Raw genomic sequence first — 12,606 nt, 5'->3', positions numbered from 1 at the left:
GAGGTTGGGTGATTGAGTGGAAGGAGTGGTGGAACTGAGATGGAGAGTTCCTGAACTGTAAGATATTAGACCACCACATGTGGCTACAGGGGTGCAGACTAGAAAATAATTGTAAAGGGAATGAGATGGGTATTTCATAAGGAAGGAACTAAAATGATGTGGGGATAGCTGGGAGATAGCGCCAGCTCCTAACTGTAATTTCCATAATCGGGTAAAGACAACTTTATTGGTATGGAAAGGAGGGGGTTGAATTTTCACAGCACTGATTTCGCCTCTCACTACCCATCCTCATATGGTGCCATGTTTCCCCATCCCCTTGGGTTTGGTGTGATTCAATTCTCTATTAATAACCTCACAGCAAACCTGAGATAACGTGAACTAAAAAGGTTAGTTTATGTTTGTTGTTTATTTATTTACGAGTGCGGGTGTCGCCTATGGCGCTGAGGGCCCGTGTTTGGTGCCGGCCCTGGGTCACTCTCTGTGTGGAGTTTGCACAGTCTCCCCGTGTCTGCATGGGTTTCACCTCACAACCCAAAGATGTGCAGGTTAGGGGGATTGGCCACGCTAAATTTGCCCATTAATTGGAAAAAAACAGTAATTTATTTTTACAAAGTGGATGGGGTGTTAATCAAGCATGCTGCTTTGTCCTGGATGGTGTCAAACTGCTTCTGTTGTTGGAACTGTACTCATCCAGGCAAGTGGAGAGTATTCCTTGTAGATGGTGTAGAGGCTTTGCGGAGTCAGGAGGTGAGTTACTCACTGTAGGATTGCTAGCCTATGTTCTGTTCTTGCAGCCACAGTATTTCTATGGCTGGTCAGTTCAGTTTCTGGTCAATGGTAACCTCAGAATGTTGATATTGGGGGATTCAGCGATGGAAATGCAATTTAATATCAAGAGGAGACGTGTAGTTTTTCTCTTGTTGGAGATGGTCATTGCCTGGCACTTGTGTGACATGAATGTTAATTGTCACCTGTCTGCCCAAACCTGAATGTTGTCCATGTCTTGCTGCATTTCGGATGGACTGCCTCATCATCTGTGGAGCTCGGAATGGTGCTGAACATTATGAAATCATCAGCAAACAGCGCCAATTCTAAACGTATGATGGAAGGGAGGTCGTTATTGAAGCAGCTGAAGATTGTTGGACCGAGGACACTACCCTGAGTAACTTCTGCAGCGATGTCCTGGAACTGAGATGATTGACCTCCAACAACCACAACCATCTTCCTTCGTGCCAGGTATGACTCCAACCAGTAGAGAGTTTTCCTCCTGATGTGAATAGTTCCCCAAGCACTGAGCCCACTGTTATTTCTCCAAACTCGTATTTTGATTCAGAACATAAGAAATATGAGCAGGAGTGGGCCATTTGGCCCTTTGAGTTCACTCTGTTGTTGAAGAAGCTCATGGCTGATTTCCCTCCACTCCACCTTTCTGCACTATCCTATATCTCTTGATTGCCTTCATACCCAAAAAGGGCTTTGCAATGACCTAAAGTTGTGAAAGGTGCTATATAGATGCAAGTGTTTTTAAATATAAATACAAGATGTTTTTATTTGCGGAATTGTACATATTGATATGTTCAGTGACAGTGATAAAATCACTCCAAAGGCTACTTTTATTTGGGTTAAAAATAATACAGTGTACAAGAGACTTTCAACATCAACCAGTTAACTATTGGTGTACTCAAACAATGTTTTTGTTAAACTCTGCTAGCTACTTGTACAACTTTTGTATTTATGACTACAATTGAAACAGCTATAAAGTTGAAAAAAATCAACCTAGACTTTAATGCTCTTTCTTTTCAAACAACTTTTGGGTTCCGTTTATTATTTCTGATAATGACACCCCTATAGAATTTATAAATTCATGAGCTTTGAACAGCATCAAATGAAAAAAAGGAAGCCCTGTGTGATTGTGGAGCTATTTCAACTAATTCATTGATCGAGCCATGAATTATGTAAATCCGCGTTTAAACAGAGGGAACAATGGCTGCATTATCGGTCAAGTTTTGCCAAGGGGTGGGTTAGAAACAGGGCAAAGCTGGCACCACGGTTTGAGTTCTAATGTTTGCTTTGCTGATGAGAGTTTATTTAAAGTTTTAGTAACTTATGCTTCATGTCACAATTCACAGATGGAAGTGGTTTAAAAAAGAAATTCGGACTTTTGTATCTCTTTGAATTGTTTTCAGCATTACAGTCCAAAATGGAATGGATGAAAATCCTAGGCATCAGTGACATTTATTGACTTGCTACCAGTTTCCAGTTAACTCTCGCATGTTAGAGGAACATCCGGTTGTGGCCATGCCTAGGTAGGTCGCACGTTCGGCAGCTCCCGCCGGGAACGGACTTTTAGGCTCTCTAGAGGGGCCCCAATGGCAATTGTTCGATGGCTTCCAGTGTGGGAACATGACAGCAAGGTCCCCCCGACATTATATGGATTGGACCAGGAGTGGAGCGGTGAAAAAGTGATCTTGGAGCAGCAAAATGTGAGAGGGAGGAAAAACAAGATGGCGGCGGGTGGAGACCAAGCAACATGGGCGCAGTGGTCGCAGGAGCAGCAGGGGTTTCTTAAACGCTGCTTTGAGGAGCTGAAAACCAAAATGCTGGCGCCAATGAAGGCGGCAATTGAGAAGCTAGTGGAGACCCAGAAGGCCCAAGGGGCGGCGATCCTGGAGGTGCGGCAAAAAGCCTCGGAGAACGAGGACGAGATCTTGGGCCTGGCGGTGAAGGTGGAGGCGCATGAGGCGCTGCACAAGAGGTGACGGAAAGATTTGAGGACCTGGAGAATAGGTCGAGGAGGAAGAATCTTCGGATTCTGGGTCTCCCGGAAGGGGTGGAGGGGCCCGATGCTGGGGCATATGTGAGCACGATGCTCAATTAGCTGATGGGCACGGGAGCCTTCCCAAGGCCCCTGGAGCTAGATGGGGCTCACCGGGTCCTAGCAAGGAGACCCAAGACCAACGAGCCGCCAAGGGCTGTAGTGGTGAGGTTTCACTGCTTTATGGACAGAGAGTGTGTCCTGAGATGGGACCAAGAAAGAGTGGAGCAGCAGGTGGGAGAACACGGAGATCCGAATCTACCAGGACTGGAGTGCAGAGGTGGCTAAGAAGAGAGCTGGTTTCAATTGGGCTAAGGCGGTGCTCCATTGGAAGGGGGTGAAGTTCAGTATGCTGCAGCCAGCGCGATTGTGGGTCACGTTCCAGGATCGGCACCACTCTTTCGAAACGCCTGATGAGGCATGGAGCTTTATACGGACTGAAAAGATGGACTCAAATTGAGGGTTTGTTGTGGGGGGATGTTTACTGTGTATATGGTGTTTATTACGTTTAGGGAATGTTCCTTTGGTTTGGGTGCTGGATGGGGATGGGTGAAGGGATTTGATGGGGAGACTGTGGGCGTCGGTGTTGGAGGGGCAGACCCCCACGAAGGAAGAGGGGGAGTGGAGGCCCGGGGATGGGGAATTGGGGTAAGGCAGCAAAAGGAGCTGCACCAGAGGGGGCGGGGCCGGCTCAGGAAGGCGCGGGCCTTTTCCCACGCGAGGGAAAGACGGGGGTGGGGGCCGGGAGGGGATTGGCGGTGCTGGAGAGGAGCGCACACTGACTGCCAGGGAGGAGGAGGGGAGATTCTCACACTGGGGGGGGGGGGGGGGGGTTGATGGAATGGCGGGAGAGGCCGGGGTCAGCAGGAGTCAGCTGACTTACGGGAGAGTTATGGGGGGGAGCAAAAGGGCTAGATGTGGATCTCGCGTGGGGAGGGGGGGAGAGTTGGGTATAGGGTTGCTGCTGCATTGGCCAAAGGGGAGCTGGAAGTAGGAGAGGTGGTCGGGGCGGGGGTCCGCCGTCTGGGGGACTGGAGGGTGCGGGAGGCGCGGGCACGTGGCTGGCCTAGAAAAGGAGATGGCTAGTCGGCGGGGGCGGGTGAGTAGCCCCCCAATCCGGCTGATAACTTGGAATGTGAGGGGCCAGAACGGGCCAGTGAAGAGGGCCCGGGTATTCGCGCACTTAAAGGGACTGAAGGCAGACGTGGTTATGCTCCAGGAGACACATCTGAAGGTGGCAGATCAGTTTTGGCTGAGAAAGGGATGGGTAGGGCAGGTTTTCCATTCAGGGCTGGATGCGAAGAACAGAGGGGTTGCAATACTGGTGGGGAAGTGGGTGTCGTTTGAGGCAATGAATATTGTAGTGGATAATGGAGGTCGATATGTGATGGTGAGTGGTAGGTTGCAGGGGGTGCGGGTGGTACTGGTAAACGTATATGCCCCGAACTGGGATGATGCCGGATTTATGAAACGCATGCTGAGTCGGATTCCGGACCTGGAGGTAGGAAGCTTGATAATGGGGGGGGGGTTTCAACACGGTGCTGGACCCAGCACTGGATCGCTCTAGGTCCAAGACGGGTAAGAGGCCGGCTGCGGCCAAGGTGCTTAGGGGGGTTATGGACCAGATGGGGGGAGTGGATCCATGGAGGTTTGTCAGGCCCCTGGCCAGGGAATTTTCATTCTTTTCCCACGTCCATGGAGCCTACTCCCGGATGGATTTCTTTATTTTGAGTAGGGCGCTATTCCCGAAAGTGGAGGGAACGGAGTATTTGGCCATAGCCATCTCAGACCACGCCCTGCACTGGGTGGAGCTGGAGTTAGGAGAGGAGAGGGACCAGTGCCCGCTGTGGCATCTAGATGTGGGATTATTGGCGGATGAGGAGGTGTGCGGGCGGGTGTGGGGGTGCACTGATAGATATTTGGAGGCCAACGACAACGGGGAGGTACAGGTGGGGGTAGTCTGTGAGGCGCTGAAGGCGGTGGTCAGGGGAGAGTTAATCTCCATCAGGGCTCACAGGGAGAAGAGAGAGGGGAGGGAGAGGGAGAGGTTGGTGGGGGAGATCTTAAGGGTGGACAGGAGATATGCAGAGGCCCCCGAGGAGGGATTACTCAGGGAGTTCGACCTGTTGACCACAGGGAAAGCAGAGGCACAGTGGAGGAAAGCGCAGGGGGTGACGTATGAGTATGGGGAGAAGGCGAGTCAGATGCTGGCACACCAGCTTCGTAAGTGGGAGGCAGCGAGGGAGATAGGTGGAGTTAAGGATAGCGGGGGGAATACGGTGCGGAGTGCAGTGAGAATAAACAAGGTATTTAGGGACTTCTATGGGGATCTGTTCAGATCTGAGCCCCCAGTGGGGGAAGAGGGGATGCGACGATTTTTGGATCAGCTGAGGTTCCCGAGGGTGGAGGAGCAGGAGGTGGCTGGTTTAGGGGCGCCAATTGGCTGGAGGAGCTGGTTAAAGGATTGGGGAGCATGCAGGCGGGGAAGGCCCCGGGGCCGGATGGGTTCCCGGTTGAGTTTTACAGGAAATACGTGGACCTGCTAGGCCCGTTGTTAGTGAGGACTTTCAATAAGGCAAGGGAGGGGGGAACCTTGCCCCCGACAATGTCCGGGGCACTGATCTCTCTGATCCTGAAGCGGGACAAGGACCCACTGCACTGTAGGTCGTATAGACCGATCCCGCTCCTCAAGGTGGATGCTAAGTTGCTGGCAAAAGTGCTGACTACGAGAATTGTGGACTATGTCCTGGGGATGATTCATGAGGACCAGACGGGATTTGTAAAGGGCAGGCAGCTAAATACAAAATGTGCGGAGGCTCTTCAATGTGATTATGATGCCCTCGGTGGAGGGAGAAGCGGAGGTAGTGGCAGCTATGGACGCGGAAAAGGCCTTTAACCGGGTGGAGTGGGAGTATCTTTGGGAAGTGTTGCGGAGGTTTGGGTTCGGGGAGGAGTTCATCAGCTGGGTCAGGTTGCTATATAGAGCCCCGGTGGCGAGTGTGGCTACGAATCGGCGGAGGTCGGAGTACTTTTGGCTGTACCGAGGGACGAGGCAGGGGTGCCCCTTGTCCCCCTTGTTGTTTGCATTGGCAATTGAGCCTCTGGGCCAAGGGAGACCAGGAAATAGAGGGGACTGGTCCGAGGGGGAGATGAACATCGGGTGTCACTGTATGCGGACGACCTGTTGCTGTATGTGGCAGATCCAGTGGAGGGGGTGGCGGAGGTCATGTGGATCCTAAGGGAGTTTGGGACTTCTCGGGGTATAAGCTCAATGTAGGTAAAAGTGAGCTCTTTGAGGTGCATTCAGGGGACCAGGGAAAGGGGATAGACGACCTACCGTTGAAGAGGGCGGAAAGGAGCTTTCGGTACTTGGGGATCCAAGTGGCTGGGAGTTGGGGGGCCCTGCACAAGCTCAATTTGACGCGGTTGGTGGAGCAGATGGAGGAGGATGTCAAAAGATGGGATGTGCTGCCACTCTCGCTAGCGGGCAGGGTGCAGTCGATTAAAATGATGGTCCTCCTGAGGTTTCTCTTTGTGTTCCAGTGCCTTCCCATTATGATTCCCAAGGCCTTTTTCAAACGGGTAGATAGGAGCATCATGGGTTTCATGTGGGCAAATAAGACCCCGAGGGTAAAGAGGGTGTTTCTGGAGCGTAGCAGGGACAGAGGGGGGGACTGGCTCTGCCGAATTTGTGCGGCTATTATTGGGCTGCCAATATGGTGATGATCCATAAGTGGGTAATGGAGGGAGAGGGGGCAGCGTGGAAGAGGTTGGAGTTGGCGTCCTGTGTGGGCACATGCCTGAGGGCGCTGGCGACGGCACCGCTGCCGCGCTCGCCGACAAGGTACACCACGAGTCCGGTGGTGGCGGCGACATTGAAGATCTGGGGGCAGTGGAGACGACACAGGGGCGAGGTGGGAGCCTCGGTTTGGTCCCCGATTCGGGAGAACCATCGGTTCGTCCCGGGAAGGATGGATGGGGGATTTCGGAGCTGGCATCGGTCAGGGATTAGAAGAATGGGGGACCTGTTTATAGATGGGATGTTTGTGAGCCTAGGGGCGCTGGAGGAGAAGTTTGGGTTACCCCCGGGAAATGCTTTCAGGTATATGCAAGTGAGGGCGTTTGTGAGGCGGCAGGTGAGGGAATTCCCGCTGCTCCCGGCACAGGGGACTCAGGACAGGGTGATTTTGGGTGTATGGGTTGGAGAAGGCAGGGTTTCGGCGATCTACCAGGAGCTGAAAGAAGAGGAGGAGGCCTCGGTAGAGAAGTTAAAGGGCAAGTGGGAGGAGGAGCTTGGGGACGAGATAGATGAGGGTCTGTGGGCTGATGCCCTGAGTAGGGTTAATTCTTCCTCCTCTTGCGCCAGGCTCAGCCTAATACAATTCAAGGTTACTCACAGAGCGCATATGACAGGGGCGAGGTTGAGTAGGCTCTTTGGGGTGGAGGACAGATGTGGGAGGAGCTCGGTAAGCCCAGCGAATCACATCCACATGTTCTGGTCGTGCCCGGCGCTGGATGGGTTTTAGAGGGGTTTCACGAGGACTATGTCCAAGGTGGTGAAAGTCCAGGTCAAGCCGAGTTGGCGGTTGGCACTGATTGGGGTAACGGACGAGCCGGGAGTGCAGGAGGCGAAAGAGGCCGGTATCCTGGCCTTTGTGTCCCTGGTAGCCCGGCGGAGGATCTTGCTATTATGGAAGGACGCGAAGCCCCCCAGTGTGGAAGCCTGGATAAATGACATGGCAGGGTTTATTAAGCTGGAGAGGATAAAGTTTGCCTTACGAGGGTCTGTGCAGGGGTTCTTCAGGCGGTGGCAACCGTTCCTAGGCTATCTCGCGGAGCGTTAGGAGGAGGTCAGCAGCAGCAGCAACCCAAGGGTGGGGGGGAATTCGGGTGGGTGGGGGGGGGGGGCTTCCCTATGGGTACCTTTGAATGTTATATGGGGGGGTTACTGTATATGGGGGAAACCCAATGTATAAATTTTGTATAATTTTTGACTGTTGTGTTTGTGTTTCTTTCTTTTTGTTATGGGGGGGGGGGTGGTTGTTAAAAATTCTGTTGGAAAATTTGAATAAACATTAAAAAAAAAAAATCTCTAACATGTTAGGAGCACATTTCTTGTACAGTTTGAGATAAAATACAGTGGATCGGGCTTTGTTGCCAACCCATGCTAATAGTCTCATGTTTTAGGGTAATGAGCATGAGACCAGTAGCAGGTGTTGAGACAGGCCTACAATACGTGGGTGTTGATAGCTATTTCAGACTTTGCATTGGATGCAGAACTTAGCTGCATGTATCAGATCCTGATTGTCTGATACCAGTGTTGCACATTCTACTTGCTTCAGTCTTCACACTATCTTCTCCTCCCTTGTTGAACCTCCGTCCATTTTCATTCTCCCCCTCGTTGATCTTTCACGATCATCTCATTTGTGAACAAAGAAATAAACTGCCCATGTGAGATCTCATTGCAGAAAATAATCCACTTCTTGCCTTTCCTCAAACATCCCATTTCTTTAAGATTTGCTGAGATTGATAGTTCGGTTTTACTTATTTCAATTATTTTTTCAAGTTTTTGCCAAATTTGTCACTGAGTTGCTGAATGAGTTGTGCTAACTCTCCTGTTGCTTGTGACTTTTCCTCCAGGAGTTCATAACGAAGACTGGAAATGTCCTGCTTGATTTCCTTAAGTTCCCCTGAAATACAAATAAAATGTTAGGAAAGCAGTTCCTGAAAAAAATCAGTTGTATCATCATGTACACCAAAGTATCGAAAATGCACCTCCTTGAAAAGAGGATACAATGCAATTCTGCTGTCTGAAATTTCTATCATCATAGAGATGCAATCTATTGCTTTAACTTTGAAGTGCAGGATAAAGAGAGATTGGTTTATGACTGTGTACTTGGATGTCTGGTTTGCATTACCAATGGGCAAGGCTTCCCGCCAGCAGCTCCGAATAATGCATTTGGATTTACCCCAAACAACACACGCTCTTTTTAAAATTATTTAAAACCACCTCAACCAAAATCAATGAAGAAATCTTTTTCCATTTTAATGACTTTCAGGTTCTATACAGTCATTCTTTGTTGGCTTCACTCTTGTATATCACTCTTACATGGATTGCCTACTTTCCTGCTGATGTTAAATGTGATTGGTACTCATATATCTTTCCCAGAATACACAAGCATTTGCATGCTCAACTGCCTGGCTGTGTACGTCTCCTATACATTGTCCCTATTATTTGATGTTGCATCGTTAGTGGAAGGCGGAGGGGAGGTAAAGGAGAGGCAGTGGCGTAGTGGTACTTGTCATAATATACACCAGTATATTATAGAATTTACAGTGCAGAAGGAGGCCATTCGGCCCATCGAGTCTGCACCGGCTCTTGGAAAGAGCACCCTACCCAAGCCCACACCTCCACCCTATCCCCATAACCCAGTAACCCCACCCAACACTAAGGGCAATTTTGGACACTAAGGACAATTTAACATGGCCAATCCACCTAACCTGCACATCTTTGGACTGTGGGAGGAAACCGGAGCACCCGGAGGAAACCCACGCACACACGGGGAGGATGTGCAGACTCCGCACAGACAGTGACCCAAGCCGGGAATCGAACCTGGGACCCTGGAGCTGTGAAGCAATTGTGCTATCCACTATGCTACCGTGCTGCCCCGACATGGTGCAGACACACACACACACACTGATGGACATGCAGTGGGACCAATCAGCATACACAACACCGCAGCCAATCACCAGTGAGAGCACCGCATTATAAAGACAGGGGACAGGAGAGTTCCCGCTCATTCTAGTAGCAGCCAGCTCGGAGCCCCTGCGTCAGCAGTTCCTCAAAATTAAGCAACTCACCCTAGTGATTGCCATCGAGACCTGTGTCCTGCATGAAAATGCCACCAGCCGGTACTCCCACATACAGGTGGCTGAAACGGCGCGGCAAGGTCCCCACGAGCAGAACGGGTCCAAACAATTGAACACTTCCAAGGCTGCAGCCTGGATGAGGGCAGCCATTTCGCGCGCTTTTCATGGCCTCCCGCGCTTGTACGTACCAAACGAGGGGACGGTGACGTAGAGGACCGCACCGCGCATGCGTAGTGGTGCAACGAGCGTACTGACGTCACGACGTGCGGCAACTGTGGCTCCGCTCTTTTAAAGCGCCAATGTCCTGCAAAATCACGACAATGCCTACGATGTGGCAGATTTGGCCACTATGCTGCCTGCTGTCGAGCAGCTCAGCCTGCCAATTCACATCGCTTCAGCCAGCCTCGCAGGAACGTTCGGGCAATTCAACCCACGTTCACCGAGTCCGATTCCGACTTCCCGCAGACTAGTGACACCGAGGACCCGAGGGAGCCTATTCGAGTCGCTGTTAAAGCAAAGAACAGGCTGTCCCCGAATCAAAACCACCAACTGCTGTCGGTGCACAGCATTGATCCAGACGACGTGTGGTGTGCCACCCTGACTGTCAACGGATCCCAGATACGATTCTGCCTGGACACTGGTGCTTCCGCTAATCTCCTAGCGTGTTCAGACTTTCAGACCCTTGGGGTTAAACCAACTATTCTTCCGTTGACCTGCCAACTAGTGGATCACAATGGCAACGTCATTCCTGCTACCGGTTCATGCCAACTCGAAGTGACGCACAACTCGCGAAAAGCCATCCTTCCCTTCAAGATCTTGGGCTCCTCGAAGGACTCTCTTCTAGGCGCACAGGCGTGCAAACTCCTAGACCTCGTTCAACGAGTACACTCTCTCTCTCCAGAGGACACGTCTGCCTTCCAGGATGCGGACTTCAGGGCGCAGCTCGATGCCATCATCGACCAGCACTGCGACGTTTTCGAAGGCATGGGCACGCTTCCATACACTTACAAAATCCTGCTCAAACACTAGCACGAGGGGACAGAGCTTTAAATTGAGGGGAGATAGATATAAGACAGACGTCAGAGGTAGGTTCTTTACTCAGAGAGTAGTAAGGGTGTGGAATGCCCTGCCTGCAACAGTAGTGGACTCACCAACACTAAGGGTATTCAAATGGTCATTGGATAGACATATGGACGATAAGGGAATAGTGTAAATGAGCTTTATAGTGGTTTCACAGGTCGGCGCAACATCGAGGGCTGAAGGGCCTGTACTGCACTGTAATGTTCTATGTTCTATAATACGCCATGCCTGTGGTTCATGCACCTCGCAGAGTCCCAGCACCCCTCAAGGACAGCCTCAAGCAGCAGCTTCAGGACCTCCAGGACCAAGGAGTGCTCTCCAGAGTGACGGAACCAACCGACTGGGTCAGTTCCATGGTGTGCGTAAAGAAGCCCTCCGGTGAGCTCTGGATCTGCATTGACCCAAAGGATCTGAATCGCAACATAATGAGGGAGCATTACCCTATCCCCAAGCGCAAGGAGATCACATACGAGATGGCTCGGGCCAACATCTTCACCAAACTTGACGCCTCGAAAGGATTCTGGCAAATTCAACTAGTCAGGTCCAGCAGAAAGCTGTGTACCTTTAATACCCCGTTTGGCAGATACTGCTACAACAGGATGCCATTTGGGATTATATCGGTATCAGAAGTATTCCACCGGATCATGGAGCAAATGATGGAGGGCATTGAGGGTGCGCGCGTCTATGTTGATGACATCATCATGTGGTCAGGAGCATATCAGTCGTCTCCAGCGCGTTTTCAAACGAATACGGGACCAAGGCCTTCGCCTCAACAGAGCCAAATGTTCCTTCGGCCAGACGGACCTCAAGTTCCTAGGGGACCACATCTCCCGGTTGGGTGTGCGGCCGGATGCGGACAAGGTGGCAGCCATCACGGCCATGCAGAAACCAGCGGATAAGAAGGCGGTTTTTTGGGGCATGGTCAACTTCCTGGGGAAGTTCATCCCCAACTTCACCTCCCATACCACAGCTCTCCGGAACCTGGTGAGGAAGACGACAGACTTCCAATGGCTTCCCGCCCATGAGCGCGAATGGGAGGAGCTTACCATGGCCCCGGTATTGGCATTTTTTGATCCCATGAAGGAAACAAAAATTTCAACGGATGCCAGCCAATCCGGCATTGGGGCGGTGCTCGTGCAGCGCGATGAGGCCTCATCATGGGCCCTCGTTGCATATGCGTCACGTGCCGTGACCCCCACGGAACAGCACTACGCGCAGATCAAAAATGAGTGCCTGGGCCTGTTGACTGGGGTCGACAAATTTCTTGACTCCGTGTACGGCCTTCCCCAATTCACTGTCGAGACCGACCATCGCCCGCTGGTCAACATTATACAAAAATACCTGAATGATATGACCCCTCGCCTCCAGCGCATTCTGCTTAAACTCCGGCGGTACGATTTGCAGCTCCTATTCACCCCGGGCAAGGACCTGATCATAGCCGACGCTCTGTCCAGGGCAGTCAACACCCCGTGTGACCCAGAGGGGTTTGTCTGCCAGGTTGACGCCCATGTGGCCTTCATGGCCTCCAATCTGCCGGCCACGGATGAACGCCTTATCCACATTCGCTGCGGGACTGCGGCTGACCCCCTACTATAGCGTGTCATGCGCCACATGACGGACGGGTGGCTCAAGGGCTAAAGCCCGCAGTTCTACAATATCAGAGACGATCTGGCAGTAGTCGATGGTGTCCACATGAAGCTGGACCGCATCGTGATCCCGCACAACATGCGCCAGCTCGTTTTGGAACAGCTACACGAGGGCCATCTTGGCGTGGAGAAGTGCCGACGGAGGGTCCGAGAGGTTGTGTACTGGCCCGGCATCAATGAGGACATCACCAACAC

At 51.6% G+C, this 12,606-nt stretch overlaps 1 protein-coding gene across 1 annotated transcript in view; it reads right to left on the bottom strand.

Annotated features, from left to right (window-relative positions):
• Positions 1-7,744: 7,744 nt before the first annotated feature.
• LOC140426985 (short transient receptor potential channel 7) overlaps positions 7,745-12,606 on the bottom strand; it is a 246,113-nt gene continuing 241,251 nt past the window's right edge. Inside the window, exon 12 of the mRNA XM_072512340.1 lies at positions 7,745-8,505. Within this exon, the coding sequence (XP_072368441.1) occupies positions 8,369-8,505 (137 nt within the window). The 3' untranslated portion in view covers positions 7,745-8,368. The remainder of the gene's footprint in view (positions 8,506-12,606) is intronic.

This window comes from Scyliorhinus torazame, chromosome 7, assembly GCF_047496885.1.
Source record: "Scyliorhinus torazame isolate Kashiwa2021f chromosome 7, sScyTor2.1, whole genome shotgun sequence".
Classification (NCBI taxonomy): Eukaryota; Metazoa; Chordata; class Chondrichthyes; order Carcharhiniformes; family Scyliorhinidae; genus Scyliorhinus; species Scyliorhinus torazame.
This window is presented reverse-complemented; position numbering and strand designations above follow the sequence as displayed.